We start from the raw sequence: 17,392 nt of genomic DNA on the forward strand, positions 1-17,392 counted from the left end.
CGCCACCGCGTGGCGAGAGAGCGAACATTGCACACAAGAAGTCTACATTGTTCTTCTTGGTTCTTTCGGTAAAGTCACGTAGAATGGAAGTAAGAAAGAACCAAGAAGATGAATCACCGCAGTCACGAAAGCTTTAAATCGAAATTTAAGTCTACATTGGTTCATAACACTATGGCCTTAAACTAAAAAGTATTTAATGTGGGCGACGTTTCGGGCAACGGCCTTTCCTCATAGCACAAGTATACTGCATCAGTTTTGATCGACCACGTGTTATGAAAGAGGGGCCATTTGGTCTAAACGGCGCCTATTGTATATTTTGTTCCATTGAAGGCAGTGATGTTGATGTATCTGTTGAATTTGTTCTTGTTCGTTGTGCTCGTGCACCACTGCCGACACAGAAGCACTGCAGAACTATAAGAGAATGGCACCGCATTAGAACATTAAGCCAGCAGCATCAGCGAAGATCAATCCCCCTGCTCGATGGAGGCTTCCCCAAGCCGTCACCACTTCGTATAGTTTCTGCGACGCAACAATCTACATAACGCCTGTCCACGACCTGAATTCATCACTCCATCTCCTCCGCCGACTCCTCTTAAATGCGTTTCATTCTACGGCTGCCGCCTCTTGTCGCCAAGAATAGATTAACACGGTTGGCTACGTACGGTGCGAAAAAAGTTCAACATACCATTGCAGCATGAAACCATAAAACACGGAATTGTGAAGTCACAGGGGCAGGATATTGCAACAATGGAAGCTCCGTTGAAAGTAGTGAGTGTCTTTACAAAGAAATCTGAGATATTGTAAGAAAATTTATTTATATTCAAGCAAGTAACTTATGCCAACTTTCCAAATCATAATGGGTTCTCTTCAACTATAAAGCCACCCAAATCTCAGTCCTATTTCCCGGCCATGGCTAGCGTCGATGGCAAGCGACATCTGAACTGTTCCCTGTGCCTCCCTCCCTTCACCAACTCGCACGGACCAGCGTGGTGAAGTATGGTCGAACAACCGTCTTGACCACCAAACAGCACGGCGTGGGGAGGGCTTCATCCACTAATGGATTGGCAAAGGGCTGTCCGTGATTATTATCATATTATTACGCATTTATATAGGCGGGTGATTTAGTCACTGGCTGCCCCAAGGAGGAGGTGTGGAAGGTGTGACCATAGCAACTGCAGCAGTAGCAGCAGCAGCATGTTTGGTGGCAAATCAGGACACTCCATTACATGGCCAAAGCCACCACGCCCAGCCACTCCACAGCCCAGTTTAGTCACTCACGGAAATTTACAGTGCAGAAGGACTCTTGACCCGAGGCACCGGTCATACCAAAGTGCTGACCTCTTGTATGTATGTTGTACTGTATGTAGCCAAGCGTGCTCATCCGAGGTGTGGGGGAAGGACAACAATCTAACACACACAAAGCATCTCTCCAAACCGAACCATGCACTGCATATGAACTGCATAAATAGAGATGCATTACACATGAGCGTACAATATTTTGGTCCTCCCATCAGCCTTTTGAGACCTTTTGAGATCGATTTAGGTCATTATCGTCACCATCAGCAGCCACGATCAATTTCACTGCCGGATGAAGGGCGACCCAGACGTTGCCACCACCTCCACTCTCACGAATCCTGCGAAGGAAACATCCACCCAGCGTCAGCACACGAGACAATTCCTGTGTTCTATCTCCACCTAACAAACAAAAAACCCGTTAAATATCGTGTAGGACATCACGAGAACCACTAGGTTTGTGATAATAGTTTTTTTACCCTTTTATCTGGCTACAAAACTGACACCTTTTTTTACAAGGAGTCATGTTTGCATTGACCACAATACCTGCGGTCGGAATGCAAACAAAAAACACAACTCTGATAATGTATGCACTGTCCTTGAAATTGATTGGTCTAGTGCAGGGGTCGGCAACCTATGGCTCCGGAGCCGCATGCGGCTCTTTACAGGCTGCTTCTTGACGATATGTACGTATGTATATAGATGCATTGCGGCTCTTGAAATACTGAATTTTGTACCGAATTGGAAAGAAATGGCTCTTCTTGTTATTTTGGTTGCCGACCCCTGGTCTAGTGTCACATGGTGTTGAACCAGATGACGCCAAAAGGCGCACAACTCAAAGACAATGCACCATCAGAGTACGAGAGCTCGGGGTAAGCATTTACACCATTGGAACCCCCTTTGCTAGTAGCAAAATATGATAATTATTATATTTTAAACATGACTCCTTGTAAAAAGGTGTCAGTTTTGTTGCCAGATTAAAGGGTAAAAAAACAATTATCATATTCTGCTACTGGCAAAGGAGGTTCCAATGGTGTAAACACTAGGTTTGTGTCAAGCGTATTTTGATTAACCAGGTGAGAACTCAAGAGACCACCAGGATATCCTCAGTTGCAAGAGTGACCCTGGGTCACCAAAATTACAAAATCAAACAAAGTATAATTATTATAATAATATAAAGCGCGGGCAAATGAGCTTATAACTCCATCAGCCTATGAATGTTTAGTCCATCTGTCAATTAGTCCATCAACCTATTAGCTTTTCAGACTGGTATTATTCAGCAGAATGTGCATAGACAGTATATACATTAAAAAAATCAAATAAAGTATCACGTGTGGTAGACCTGCACCGATTCCCACTACCACCACAGCTCACCGGGGCAGTGTGATGCATTCTAACGATTCAGTCACGATTTAAGAATGTTTTATTTTTTAAGATTTCGGTTTTCCCATTTGGTTTGTTCTGTTAACCCAAAGCATACAATTTGAATAACAGTTATAATTTTAAGCGCTTTTTTAATACTTCAAAATGAAGGCTTTCTCTCACCATGTCAGTCAATGAGGATTGATTGACCATACTTCAGAATCTGAATATGTATACTGAATGAATTAGATTAGCTATAAAGCTGTTTTTTTCACAGATGTCCAGTTGGGGCGGATCAAGCTGGCGAGTGTGGGTTGGTGAAGGAAGACGCTTGGTAGGGGGCCAATGACCAGTTCGGACATCACTCGTCACTGATGTTCGCGATTGGCGAGAATCATAGCCAGGTCACCGGATTATTATTTTACTACAACCATTTGTCATTCCATTGTTGGATGACAGCTTCCCCGTGCCATGTCGATAATGGGAGGGTTTTTTTGGCCCAAACTTCATCACGCCGGTCAGTAAGGCAGATGTCGCAAACGGGTTTTGATTCCTTACCCGTACCCGGCCGCACCAGGGTCACAAACGGGTACCCGTACCCGGCCTTACCCGTACCCTACCCTACCCGGCCGGGTAGGGGTAGGGTACGGGTATCGGGTACCTGATTGCGACCTCTGGGATGAAGCCATGTTGCAGGAACGGGTGGGTTGATTCTAGGAACTTGAATTGTGAGTTGAGACAAGACGTTGGGAAATGAGTGACAAACAGTTACTCACCAGTGTTAATATATTCTTGGCGACCGCACCAGGGTCGCAAACGGGTACCCGACCCGTACCCGGCCGGGTACGGGTACCCGGGTATCGGGTAGGGTACGGGTATCGGGTACCCGGTTGCGACCTCTGCAGTAAGGGTTGCTGAAAGGGCTGGGGGCCCAGAACCGGTTCAATTTAACCTTGGACGTGAATGGACCTCAGGTCGTCGGGTTTACAGCGCAGTGGACATCACTGGACCGTGAGGGATGGCGATGCTTTTAGGTTCTAGATTTGAAGCTTTCGTGACTGCAAGGATTCATATTCTTAGGGTTTTCGGTAAATTTACGTAGGTAAAAAATTAAAATTAATAAAAAAAAAAATTTTCAGGTAAAAAATTAAAATTAATAAAAGTAAAAAAAAATATTTTTCTTTTACTTTTATTAATTTTAATTTTTTACCTACGTGACTTTACCGAAAAAACCTAAGAATATGCTTTTAGGTGGCCGTCGGTTCATGGAAGGCCAGCAGCGGCTTGATGATGAGCGATGAGGAAGTGTCTCAATGTTTGAAACACGTGCGACCAGTCGAGAGATGACTTCAACGCTGGCGAGTCCGGAATGTGAGCCCCACCAGTTTCCTGCTCCCAATTCCCTCCTCCCGTCCCCCTCCGCTTGCCTCCCTCCGGCAGAACAATTGCAGGATGTGTGCAAATTGAAATGTACAACTGCTGATTGTGCTCCGTTGAATATGGAATATTCACGTGTGCATTAGGTACATTTTGTCATGCACATTTGAAACATTTCCCTCATGCCGAGAGACGTAAAAGTTTTGGTTTTACATTTGTGAAGTGGCTACTCACCAGATTCCCTTGCCAGTTATAAACCGGTTACGATTGGTCAGTGTCAGTTGAACATTAAAATATCTGCCAAACATTTTTAGTGATTTTTTTTTTACCAGTGATGTCCTTCATGGTGTATTTACGGGACTAGATTTGAAGCTTTCGTGACTGCAAGTATTCATACTCTTAGGTCTTTTCCGTAAAGTCACGTAGGTAAAAAAATAAATAGTAAAAGATACGGCAATCGTGCTGTGACGGTTCCACCTGAAGACGGAAGCTTGTGTTGCCTCCGAAACGTCGTGATTCATTATTTTATTTCTATTATTTCTTCTATTATTTTTATTATTTATCTTTTATTTTAAATTTTTTTACCTACGTGACTTTACCGAAAAAACCTAGAGTATTTACGGGACTGTCTGAACCAGTGCTATCCTTCAGGGCGCCATGGTGGCGTGGAGGCGTTACCTCCCTCGCCTGTTACGCAGGAGGTCGGAGGCTCCAGCCAACGACCTCCTGTGACAAAATCACCAGCTTAGTTTGCATGTTCTCTCTCCCCATGGTAGCCGCGTCGATTTTTGTTTTACCGGTTTTCCCTCCGAGTTTCACCAGAACCATTTAGAAACATGTGTTTAGATTATTTGGCTTCGACTATAACTTCCCACGTGTGATGATGATGATGATGGTATAAGCCACTTCGATGAGCCAGGAGGCCAGGTCGACTGAAAAAGAGCGAAGAGCTCAGTGAGCTTCACCTGGTATATAAAATAGTTTTCATGTAATCTTAAAAAAAAACAGGTTTTACATCATCTTAATTTCAATGTTTAAATAAACATATAGAATATAGATGTGTATACATCTTTTTTTTTACCTACTTGACTTTACCGAAAAAAACCTAAGAATATGAATCCTTGCAGTCACGTAAGCTTCAAATCTAGAATGTGTATACAGCTTTAAAAAAGTTGTACTTTTATCATGAATAGCAATTGCCGTGTCTGTTAACACCATTAGTTAATTCATATTTTTTTATTTCGGTTCGAATTAATTTTGTCCTCAACTTGGCATTGTTTGAAGCTATGGTTACTAGGTGACGATAATAAAAATGCCTACAGTGTGTACGAAGCAAGTTTTATGCAGGTCATAAAAGAGGGACTGTATCCCAGAATGTCAATAGCTTCTCGACTGCTTCGATTTCAAACAGTATCCAGTCAATTCCCATAAATTCGACAAGAAACTGAAGGGACTGCATTAGCAGTGATTGACAGGCACAACTCAAAAGCACACTCAACAATGCTGCAAAATAACAGCGCAATATATAGCTGGATGACGTTTCAAGTAACGTCCCTTCGTCGGAGCAGAGAGAGAGAGAGAAAGAGAGCCCCCATAGATATATTGACCGATTTGTTGTGGCAGATCGCACCTCACGCTGAGTCTCGGGAAAACGTGAAGATTTTGTTGGTTTTTCTTGGATGTTTCTGTTGCGCGACGCCACTTTGAGATGTTCTTTGTTCATGTTTTTTGTTTGTCGCGGTTGCACCCGAGTCAAGAGCCTCATTGCTCACAGGGCTCTACCTAATAAATGAAACTGGGGAAAAAACTGGGACATTTTGAGCAAGATCTTCGGAATTCAACACGTTATTTGGTAATGCCGTTACATTGGCAGTGGCGCACTAACACGATGAATAGATGACACTCAACACATTCACCAATAACAATGCCTCGAAGAAAAAACAAATGAATATAATGGGCGACGTTTAGGACAATGGCCCTTCTTCATGGCACATAAGAGGCCAGAGATTAGAGGGAATACGATTCGTTGGGTGCACTTTCCACTCTGGAGCCCGGTAAATATTTGTTTTTGATTCACATATGGATAGTTACATAAGAGCAGCTATTGAATAACACACCACTTAAATAAATAAAATCACGTTTCTAAATAAACTAACAATAACGCTGAATGATAAATTATAAAACGTTGCTGAACGCTGCATCGCAGTACATAGAGAGAGTGCATCAGAGGTTGAGAGAGCATTTTTTTATTTTGAAAGGGCACATTTGGAATTGTCAGATGACGAGTTTTCCGCGAATCTAAATCCTTGTAAATGCCCATTTTGGAAATCGTCTAAATAATACAGGTGGTTAGCACCTAATGATCTATAGTTGTTTGAATAATACACCCGTAGCTAAGGATCATCATCAGCCGTATTCATCTCTCACGGTCCTTGAATGCAAGAATCCACCCGTCGTTCGACAAAGCAGATCGAACCGCTCCATCTCAACGCGTGCCCTCCACGTGGGCGCCGTAACAGGGCGGGGGCACTGGTTACGTTCTACCGGCATAACTGGTTGTATATCGAGCAAAGCGAGAGGCTTCGGATATTGTTAACGCGCAGCCTTGAGTGCTATTAACTTGTTTGGAACCAGGTGCATACGATTGTGATGGGGGTGACTGGGGGGGTGACTGGCTTAGTGATAACAATGCCCACTTGATTGGTGAAATCGGGCATTTTCGTTACGCAGGGTGTGCCCTGGTTAATTGGCTCAGCTGCTGCTGTATAAAGGGGCTGGAGAAGAAAGGCGAGAGGCCGCGATTGGCGTATTCACACTGCTGGTGGAGGTGTCGCCGACAGTGATGGCGTTGCGAGCCTGTGAGTTTTGGAAACGATGGTGCAAATTTGTTTTGTAGTTAATTCGTTGGAGTTAGAAGAATGGTTTTGCAGACCCGTTGCCAACCCCCACCCCCCACTGCTTTGCTGTGCAGTTCTTGCTTGCCAGCCAAATGTCTATTCTAGTGGGAGAGGTGATGGCAGCTATTCTGCCTAATCTCACTTTATTAGGTATTCGCGGAGGATTGTTCAATGTTGTGCAGTCTTTCTGGATTCGATGCAATAACCAAATGTCACGTACACGTGATGGCTTGACCGCCACAAAATATAATAACAGCCATTCGGACTTTTTTATTTGCTGGATCTCATGAACGATTCCTCGGAACTAGATTAATAGGACGATGGGGCATCCATTACTGCGGTTGTGGATGTTTGTGCCGCTGTGGTCCGTTCCAAAAGTGGGGTGATGTGGAAAGGGAATTCAGTGCGGTTGGCCTATAATCGAACAATGAAGCCGGGCAAAATCTAAATACTTGTGGACTTGCCAGCTTGGGTTTAAATGTCTGCACTTGGGTGTCGTTTGCTTTGTTTCCGCAGACGAGAGAGCCCCCTTTTTGATGAGACAAAACACACAACGCCACACGCTGCGATCTTTGTTTCCATAGCGGGAGGTCATGTGGTTCCCCAGTGGGGCCAGAGTCCCTTGCCACATGGTGGTGGGGGGGCACCTGTACAGCACTGGGTGGACCCCCCCCCCCTACCCCCTGCATTGTTGCTAATTGGGTAGGTGCGGAGGTGTGAGCTCTAAATAGGTGGACAAAGAACGGGAAAGGGCCACATGCTGCAATCGAGAGTAGCCCTCTAACCCGAATGGCTAACTACTGTAGCTTCTGTTAGTAACCTTAACCATCTCGCCGTCACCGACTAGCCAGCCAGCCGTAACTAACCTTCCTTTCTAGCGCTAATCGAGTACCGTACCCAGAGTTTGGACCGACGTTCCATGTGCAGTATAAACTAGTCGTATCCATCGAGCCATAGCCAACTCGCTAGTCACCAACCCCTCCCCCCTCGCTAGCCAGCGAGTTCAACCAAGCCACGAGCGATAGAATTTAGAAGGCAGGGCCTGGTGTGCGTGTTTAATCAAAGTGTGCTTGTGTAAGCTTCACCCGCCCCACCCCCACGGTGTAATGTGAATGACGCGGTCGGTTTTGTAAGCCGTTCATAATCCAGCCTTTTCCGCTTTATGATATTGCAAATGGTTTGTGCGCGCGAAAAAAAGGCTCTTGACTTTTGGCGGTGGGCGAACATTGGGGCGTGGTTTAAAATAAAAAATCTACCCATTATTATAAAAAAAAGACGACATGCAAACGACCTGCAACAGCTGCCCCATGGCCAGCGACAAATATGCAGCCTCGCCTAGAGCCCCCGGATTGCCGCGCCCACGTGGCCAACAGCTGATCGCAGCGCCACGTGTAGCACGTGGCGGTGTCTGCTATTGTTCGTGAGTCACTGCTTGCTGATGCTGATGATTCACAGTTTGGAGAGCGACGGTGAAGTGCTCACGAATGCCGCTGGTGGCCAGTAACTCCGCGTAGATGCGCGCATTGGAATCGATTCAACATTTCGTTGCCGTAAAGTGGCTTTGTGCGTGTGCCGTGCGACGAACTTTTGCGCACCGTAACGTGGCCAGAACGGTAAACACTAACAGCCGTTGCGAAGGAAATGATTTAGAAGTGCGTAACGCCTGTTTCTTCCTAATATCGGAAGGTTAAATGCGTGTGGATATGCGGCTTGGTTGCAACTCGTTGACATGAAACGACCATCGGGCTTGGTAAATCCACTGCTGGATGAGGCCTCCAAAAATCGTCGCGAATCAAGAGTTGGCGCATGCGCACGGACCGAGTACATCGTTCCATCTCCCTGCTTAACGTCCCCTTGGGATTCGTTTCCATTCCTAATTGGGCGTGACCATTATGTTATCCTCGTCGGGCATGGGGTCGGTCCTCTGCTGGATGAAAGCTCACTCCCAAGCCGTCGCAATCTTACGGTGCAATGGCTTGGCAACCCCCATTGTGTCTTGGCCACCAGCTGTCCCCATGGCTCCTCGCCAAAGGCCCCCTCCACTTCCCCCTGTTGTTTATCTCTGGTTTGATGTCGTTAACCTGCGGTTATAAGCTTGTTCAATCCACGTTGCTCCGTGTGTCTCCGATGCTTTGGGCAACTTTTCAGTGTTGTCCACTGCTGTGATTTTTTTTTCCCTCCCGGTTTGTCGTTCCGACCGATGTCTCCAATTCTCTAGCGGATTCCGTTGTTACATGATGACCACTGTTTTGCTCCGAGTTTATCCTGTGTCCCAAGTTTTGCAGCCACTGAAAGGAGTTTCTGCTTACATAATCTCTATACTAGAAGAATCCGATGAGCTATACCCATTTGTCCATTAACCTTTCCAGCCGGTCACTCCCACTGGACATGATGATGAGTCGGTCTTCTGAAAATCTTGAAAATAATTCCCATTTGTTTTGCATATTTTGCTGTAAACGGCGATGTTTGAGCATGGTCCAGCTCGTCGGCAATGCAACGTTCAGCAACGTTTAATTTTACCTTGAGCGTTATCATTAGTTTATTTAGAAGCGTGCTTGTAAGTGGTGTGGTGTTCAATAGCTGCCCTCTTAGGTAACTATACATATGTTAATCAACAAATGTATCGTGCCCCAAGGTGTAAAGTGCACCCAACGAATCGTATTCTCTCATCTCTGGCCTCATGTGCCATGAAGGGCCATTGTCCGAAACGTCGCCGATTATATTCAGAATCGGAACCTTTAACTCGACGAAACCTGCTGATGTTTTATCCTACGGTGTAAACTGCTTTCCTGCTCCAAATTCGCATTGAGGCAGTGCTCATCTCCAGCTTGTGCAGCCCCTTGTCCAGTGGTGACAATTCCACATCCCTATGGCGGGGCCCCGTACGATTCGATGCGCGCGGGTTTTTGAGCGCGCGGGAATCGGTTAGTCGGTGCATACTTTAAATGGCCAAGTAATCCGACTGCCGTGGAGACGGCGCATAACGAATCCGTCTGTGCAGAAGAGACAGGAGGGGGGTTAACGCTGGGAAGAGGCGTGGGGTCAGGCCTTCAGCCAGCAGTGGACAGACCATGGCCGATGATGATGAATGAGGATGTGAAACCGAAGAATTTGATTATACCACATGGCGATTCTATTCCACGTTGTAGAATCGATTCTGAGACATCGATTCCTATTTCGTACGCGTTTCGTTTGCGATGTCTCTCGGTTCTGTATCCTCGCCGTCGAGTTCCGCCGTCTGCTCGGCGGCCATCTCGTGCCTTCCATCCACCTCGATAAATAACCCCATTGGTAATTATTACCGTTAATTACGAACGAATCGCTAATCGATTCTATGCGTCCAAAATAGTAATCGATCCAGACGGGAGCAGTTTGAAGCGGGGACGGGTGCGGGTGGGGGGTGGTCGGGGGGGTCTTGCGGCAGATGACGTCATTGCCCCCCCCACCGGAGCTTATATAATCACGTGACACGCCGACCGCCTCCCTCTTTCGCTTGTGGCATCTTTAGGTGGGTCTCGTCTCAACGCGGCCCTCCGTCGCTTTTGCCGGCTTCTCGCTTGCGGTAACACAAAGGAATCCGTTTAAGATCTCGCACTTTCTTCGGCCATCCGTTTGGGAAATTGTGTTATTTTGACGCGGGTGATGTTGTAGTGTCGTGCCGCGATGTTAGTTTGCGATATTTTTCGACGCTTTAGTGTGTTATTTGTGTCGCGGTTTTGAGTTGGTTGGGTTTTGTGTGGCAAGGCCGGATACACTTGTAAAGTCTTTATAGGCCTTCCACTGGTGGTTAGCTATAGAGCGATATATTAATTTCCTTTTCTCGTTTAGTGTTCTCCGGCCTGCACCGTCGTGCTGTAAAGGCGAGTGGTTTAAACTACTTTTGGATTTTGTAATTTTATTTTCAGTTTTTTATTTGGTTACAAAGCAAGGCCCGGCAAAGATGCCGGCGCGCTCAGCCGGTCAGTGACGCAACACCGCGTGTCGTTTTTTCTAGTCTAACTTTTAATCGATTACCTCGGTGTGCAAATTGCTGCTTTGTCGGTATACAATTAAATCGCTTCGTATGCTTTTAATTTAACAAAATTGGAGACCGCGCGGGGGGGAGGGGGGTTGAGGCGGAGTGGGTGGAAGACTCCTTCCACGTTATGGCCGGGGCCTTACCGAGCAGGAGACGACGAGAAAAACGATGGGGGGGGGGGGGCTCCCCCCGGTTTATCGTCGCGGGGGGCGGCCCCCCACGATCTCGGGGGGGTCTCGGCAATGCTTGGAGGGGGCAGTGTGGGGGGGGGGGTCTGGGCGGGGATGGAGGCTCCACGTAGCGGCGCCATTTTGTCGCGGTGTAACATGGCGGCCCGGCTCCTGTCCACCCACGCCCCCACTGCTCTCTCCGCTCTCCTCTCTGCATTTACGGCTCCCTTCATTTGGTTTACTCTGCATTCTTAGACTCTGCTGCGGCTACCAACCCCCCCCCCCGGCTGACGTCTTTACGAATCTCTTGGTTGTTGGTTGTCACGCCTTTGGCCGCTTCGCCCCCCCGCTCACACGACTCCCTCGTGGCCCTGTTCTGCTTCGCCGCCCCCCCTCTTCTACTCGTTACTGGTTCCTCCTTTGCCTCTTGAAGGATCTCTCGCGACTTATTTGACCGACATCTCTACAGATCTCCCTCCCTGCCGGCTCTATGCATATGGCTCACTCGGCGTGATCTTGCCCCCCCTCTATGGCTTCACCCTCCTGCCTTTCTGCTAATTATTGTAATATTATGCTAATTTAGCCAAGATACCGTGCCTAGTTTAGGCGACAATATTGCAGGAAGCTCTTTTGACAAGTTTTTTGTAGTTTGGGGGGGGGGCACGATTGCCTGCATGTATTATCGATTGATTACTTTGACGAGTTTTTTTAGATGGATGTAATTCGCAAACGTAGCGAGTGCTGGAGTCAAGCCCCCTGTCACTGCTGGTTCTTGACGTGCTCACATTTATTATACTTGGGGCGCAATTGTCTCGGCTTGATTCTCCCTTCTCGTCACCCCCCCCCCCCACGACTTTTTAATTGGTTTGGTTCACTCCACTGCTACGTTGTCTTTTTCAAGTCCTTTCTAACTCGCCCCGCACACTTTCATCTCTCTCCCTTGCGTTGGCTTTTTCCCTGGCTCCCCCCCCCCCATAGCACCACTACCCTCATTTCTCTGGGATGCTACATTGGACCTTCCGATGGTTTTCCTAGCCGCTGCTCTTGCTCCAGGGCTTAAATCGCTCCTTTTGCCCAGCCTTTTTTACTCTTCTTACCGCAGTCTCCAGCTTATTTCTCAAACTTGTCTACCCCTAATTGCTAACGTGGGGAATATGGCTGACGATACAAAGCGTGCCTTTGTTTTATGTGAAACGGCAATTTTTTATGAGAGCAAGTGTTGCAACCATTGCATGTTTGTAGTTGCAGCATGTTTGGAATGGTTGTGAAAATGTGTTGGGTGCTCATGAATTAACATGCTTGTTGCTGGCGTTTCACTTCAGTCATTAAGTAGAAAATCTGTTGTAACATTGAATCCAACTTGCTAATGGCTGCATGTTCTCTGACCCTTTTGTAATGAGGCGTTTGGCTGACGTGCTTTTTCCTTTTGTCATCAACAGCGTTCACATTTGCTGACGGCCTAGGCAACCACCTCCATCCATCATGGGCAAGGAAAAGATCCACATTAACATCGTCGTCATTGGCCATGTCGACTCTGGGAAATCCACCAGTACCGGCCATCTCATCTACAAGTGTGGCGGCATTGACAAGCGTACCATTGAGAAGTTCGAGAAGGAGGCCGCCGAGGTACGTGACCTGTGCCCCCCTGCTCAGTCGTTGTATGCACACACATTTGTACTCGACCAGTCTTGTTAAACATGTTCCTTCGGAGTGGGCAGGTTGAAACTTGGTCGGACAGCGCATTCGTGCACGACAGACATATGCACGACAGACAAATAATCTCTGGTGGCAGTGTGGAACCTGTTCCTACCTGTAATGTTTTTGTAGGGGTGCTGTTGTGGTGTAATATTTATTAGCACACTGGACTTGCAATCCATGTTGCCGATTGAGTTATCTCCTGGCTTTAGTTTCAACTTTGGCCGTGTTTTTAACTACCACCTGTCCAAACTAATTGGTACACCACTAATCAGCAGGTCGATTGCGTGGTTGCATAAAATGGGTCCTCCCATCTGTCCCAAGATGCCTGGTTAGTGTGGAAGAGCTGGACAAATACGAGGTGTGCTTGAGCTTCCTCTTAAGGCCTTTGTCAGTGGCGTGAGCATGTAGTTGGAAGGCTTGCTCCATTTGTATTAACTTGTTAAGTGTACCTCAGCATTTTTTTGTGACTTTTGTGTTTTATAGATGGGCAAGGGCTCCTTCAAGTACGCCTGGGTGCTGGACAAGCTGAAGGCCGAGCGTGAGCGTGGTATCACCATCGATATCTCTCTGTGGAAGTTCGAGACCCAGAAGTACTACGTCACCATCATCGACGCTCCTGGCCACAGGGACTTCATCAAGAACATGATCACCGGGACATCGCAGGTAGGGTTGTGACACCAGTGCACAGCCACTCCTTTGCATGAATGTTCACACTTTTTAAACCTTTAATATTCGGTAATTGATGCCCAACGGCCTAACAATCAGCAATGTGCCAGGTGTCATCAGGTCTCCAGTTAGAGGGCAGGCTTTGAGCCTGTGCTACAAGGGGTGACCATGCACAGCATTGAAGGCTGTGGTAGGGTGGTGTGAGCAGCATATGGCAGTGCAGCAAAATCCATTGTACCCGGGATCCCGTGTACCTTTAAACTGCACTTACCATTGCTGTATAATCGGACAAAAGTTTTGTTGCCAATGTGAGGAGCCCTCATCCAGTAGTGGATTGTCAAAGGACTGTTCAGTCATAGCATTTTTGTGGAAGTATTGAAACAACATAGGTCTTGAAATGTAACCAAGTGTTAATGTTCACATTTTATTGTGCCCTTACCCCCCTTTACCCATAATTATTTCAGGCTGACTGCGCCGTCTTGATCGTTGCGGCCGGAGTCGGTGAGTTTGAGGCTGGTATCTCAAAGAACGGCCAGACCCGTGAGCACGCCCTGCTCGCCTACACCCTGGGTGTGAAGCAGCTCATCGTCGGCATCAACAAGATGGACTCCACCGAGCCCCCCTACAGCGCCGACCGTTACAACGAGATCGTCAAGGAAGTCGGCACCTACATCAAGAAGATCGGCTACAACCCGGCCGCCGTGGGCTTTGTGCCCATCTCCGGCTGGCATGGAGACAACATGCTGGAAGCCAGCACCAACGTAATTTAATTTCTTCACCTGTAAATTTTAAATTTTGTTTTGTATAAAGGATAGCTGTCCCATTTTTTTTATCGTGCCAGAAGTTTTCAAGAATGTACTCTTAACTGTGGTTTTTTTGTACACCGACAATAGATGCCGTGGTTCAAGGGATGGAAGGTCGAGCGCAAGGATGGCAATGCTTCTGGTGTCACTCTCCTGGAGGCTCTGGATGCCATCCTGCCCCCGAGCCGCCCCACCGACAAGCCCCTCCGCCTGCCCCTCCAGGATGTCTACAAAATTGGCGGTATGTCAAGGGTGTTATCTCATGCGGAGGTTGTGCCTGGGGATAATTCAATTAATTTACAATATTTTTAAAATGCTTCGATTTTTAATTCTTGTTTTCCTCCCCCAGGTATTGGCACAGTGCCCGTGGGTCGTGTTGAGACTGGTGTCTTGAAGCCCGGCATGGTGGTGACTTTTGCTCCCGTGAACGTCACCACTGAGGTCAAGTCTGTGGAGATGCACCACGAGGCTCTCACAGAGGCCGTTCCCGGCGACAACGTTGGCTTCAACGTCAAGAACGTGTCCGTCAAGGATGTGCGTCGAGGCAACGTTGCTGGTGACAGCAAGAACGACCCGCCCATGGAGGCTGGTGTCTTCACCGCCCAGGTAAACACATGTTCGTCGTCAAAGGCGAGGGTAGATGAACAAGTGCGTTTTTCCCTGTTGTGAACTTAAGTGAGTCTTGCTGTCAACTTCTACGTTGACCCATCGGCTTTTTTTTCGTCTATACACTTTACCTCCCAGCACATCCAATTTTTCCTTAGATTCAGGAATTTCTTTGGCCATTCTTGACGGGTCTTGGGCTTTCCATTAATATGCCACAACCCTTGTATGTATATAGCACTGAGTAACCAAGGGAACAATGCTATGTCTTGTACAATTCTGAGGCAGCTTTGCCGACTTGTTAAATGTATTGAGCATGTGTGGAATGCGAACGATAATGAAACATCTTGTTACTCTTTTTGTGCAGGTGATTGTGCTGAACCACCCTGGCCAGATCAACGCCGGCTACTCGCCTGTGGTTGACTGCCACACTGCCCACATTGCTTGCAAGTTCGCTGAACTGAAGGAGAAGATCGACCGTCGTTCTGGCAAGAAGCTTGAGGACAACCCCAAGTTCCTGAAGTCTGGGGATGCTGCCATGGTTGACATGGTTCCTGGCAAGCCCATGTGCGTGGAGAGCTTCTCCGACTACCCACCCCTGGGTAAGTAGTCTTGAGAGATGACTAAGAGTTATCCCAAGTTGTTTATGAACGTACATTTTAAATGCTTTACGGTTTATGCGTAACATTTCAGTGGGTGCAGCTGTAATGACGAGGGCACATTGACAATTTTTTTGCATTTTTTTCCTTCCAGGACGCTTTGCCGTGCGTGACATGAGGCAGACGGTGGCTGTTGGTGTCATCAAGGCCGTCGAGAAGAAGGCTGCCACAACTGGGAAGGTCACAAAGTCTGCCCAGAAGGCCACCGGCAAAGCGAAATGAATCGCCTGTCAATCCACCCAAGATGTCACCAGAAGAGGACCATCGTCTTTCATTACCTTCAGCGGACCACCATCTTTGTGCTTAATGCAAGCGCTTTTAATTTCTTTGAGTAACCTGCACAGTTTATTAGTTGCTGAAAAGATGATGTTGATCAAAATGCAGTGGAAACATCACAGAAGGAAAAGATTGTCCAGCATTTGTGACGCACATTAAAGTAATAAACATTGCAGTTGAACGTGTCTTTTGTTGCTGTGTGGTGTTAAATGCTGCCAGGAAACTGGTCGTATAGATTATTTGCTAAATTAAAATGTACTCGAGTGGGATTGGCATGCGAGGTAGAGTTTAAAACTACAGTCCATAGGGCTGCCAATTTTTTTCAACTTTTAGGAAATTGTTACCGTAGCGCTGAGTTAGAAGTTTTTGTGTAAATGTATAGTGGTTTAAGGGTTAAAACAATGGGCTTTTGTGGCAGTGCCCATTCAAGCAGAGACATGAGAAAGTTGGACGGGCCCTGCACTATGAAGCCTGGAACGAATCAAGTTTTCGCTCTTTATGGCGTGTACATATCAGAATGGGAGGGTTAATGTAATTTCTTGCATTTTGCAGTCATCCATATAGCCCCATTATAGGTGCTTTTATTCAGTGGCAACCCCAAAGTGATAATTGGTTTTTTACTGGCAAATGAGGTTCCCATATAATATGCCGTGGTCTTAAACTGACGAGGTGGGAGACCCAGACTTTCCCCTTTTACTTTAGGAGTCATTGTACAACACTTCGTACAACTGCGTGATTAGCGTTGCCTCCGTTTCTCATGCACGTCGAGCTGCAGAAAAGTCCACAATCGACGTAAAAGATCCTATTTAGCATTTTATAACTGGTAAGTTTACTATTGACTGCCCCCCCCCCCCTGAATTTTATATGGCCCCCCTTTAAGCAAGACGCTAGAGGGTTGACCAGGCGGCATTCACTTGCCATTTTAAACTGCTTAAATCAATTCAGTGTTCTTGTTTAGACTTGTCTGTCTCCCCCTATCTTGATATTTGATCTGCATCCACGCTTTGCTAACCTGCATATATATTACGCAATCGTTACTATTAGGTAACTTCATGTGCCATTTTACAAAACTGCTCAAACAACCTTAAACATTTGTTTATTATTAGACCCCTAAAGTGTCAAGTGCAATCTCCAACTTTCATTATACACTGCCATTTATTCATGTGCTATGAAGAAGGAATACTGCCTGAAACGTCACCTGTTACATACTTTGAATTTAAGGCAATGTTATTGACAACGGAGTTTATTTTGTTTACTCTTTCCCGTCTTTTTGGCACTACATCCACATTTTCCCACCCTTGTTCAGATGCTGCCTTGGCTCTCACTGCTTGATATCAGCCGCATCATCTCCAGATCTAATGGCCACCGTCTTTCCCCGCAATTGAAATGCCCCCTCTGTACGGTGTTCCAGTGCTCGTGATACTCTTAGAATACAAATTGAACGGTTCCTGTGACATCACACAACCTGGTCTGATGTTTCGTTCTGAATTCTCACGACCCAGTGAACGTGGAACGTTTGGTCAACATTGGTTCAACGTTTCCAACCACATATGCAAAGATTGGCATGTTT

General features: G+C 46.7%; 1 protein-coding gene across 3 annotated transcripts; it reads left to right on the forward strand.

The window, feature by feature from the left end:
- Nucleotides 1-10,337: 10,337 nt before the first annotated feature.
- Nucleotides 10,338-16,007, forward strand: LOC144732250 (elongation factor 1-alpha, somatic form). Of its 3 annotated transcripts, none has more exons than XM_078613678.1 (8): nucleotides 10,338-10,437; nucleotides 12,557-12,743; nucleotides 13,299-13,478; nucleotides 13,946-14,242; nucleotides 14,375-14,525; nucleotides 14,634-14,890; nucleotides 15,255-15,489; nucleotides 15,641-16,007. In XM_078613678.1, exons 2-8 carry the CDS (start codon nucleotides 12,600-12,602, stop codon nucleotides 15,766-15,768), a joined length of 1,392 nt encoding a protein of 463 aa, XP_078469804.1. In that variant the 5' UTR covers nucleotides 10,338-10,437; nucleotides 12,557-12,599; the 3' UTR covers nucleotides 15,769-16,007. The 3 variants fall into 3 exon arrangements, with proteins under 3 accessions (XP_078469804.1, XP_078469796.1, XP_078469812.1); XM_078613670.1 differs by having other exon boundaries at nucleotides 10,382-10,491; XM_078613686.1 differs by having other exon boundaries at nucleotides 10,412-10,789.
- Nucleotides 16,008-17,392: the final 1,385 nt, after the last annotated feature.

This window comes from Lampetra planeri, chromosome 2, assembly GCF_965212315.1.
Source record: "Lampetra planeri chromosome 2, kcLamPlan1.2.h2, whole genome shotgun sequence".
Lineage (NCBI taxonomy): Eukaryota > Metazoa > Chordata > Hyperoartia > Petromyzontiformes > Petromyzontidae > Lampetra > Lampetra planeri.

What these genes read in the sequence shown, in the direction of transcription:
- LOC144732250 (XM_078613678.1), top strand. Translation starts at nt 12,600, where the DNA reads ATGGGCAAGGAAAAGATCCACATTAACATCGTCGTCATTGGCCATGTC. An exon ending in GGATGTCTACAAAATTGGCG is followed by an intron (nt 14,526 to 14,633) that starts GTATGTCAAGGG and finishes TTCCTCCCCCAG; the next exon opens with GTATTGGCACAGTGCCCGTG. An exon ending in CTGGTGTCTTCACCGCCCAG is followed by an intron (nt 14,891 to 15,254) that starts GTAAACACATGT and finishes CTTTTTGTGCAG; the next exon opens with GTGATTGTGCTGAACCACCC.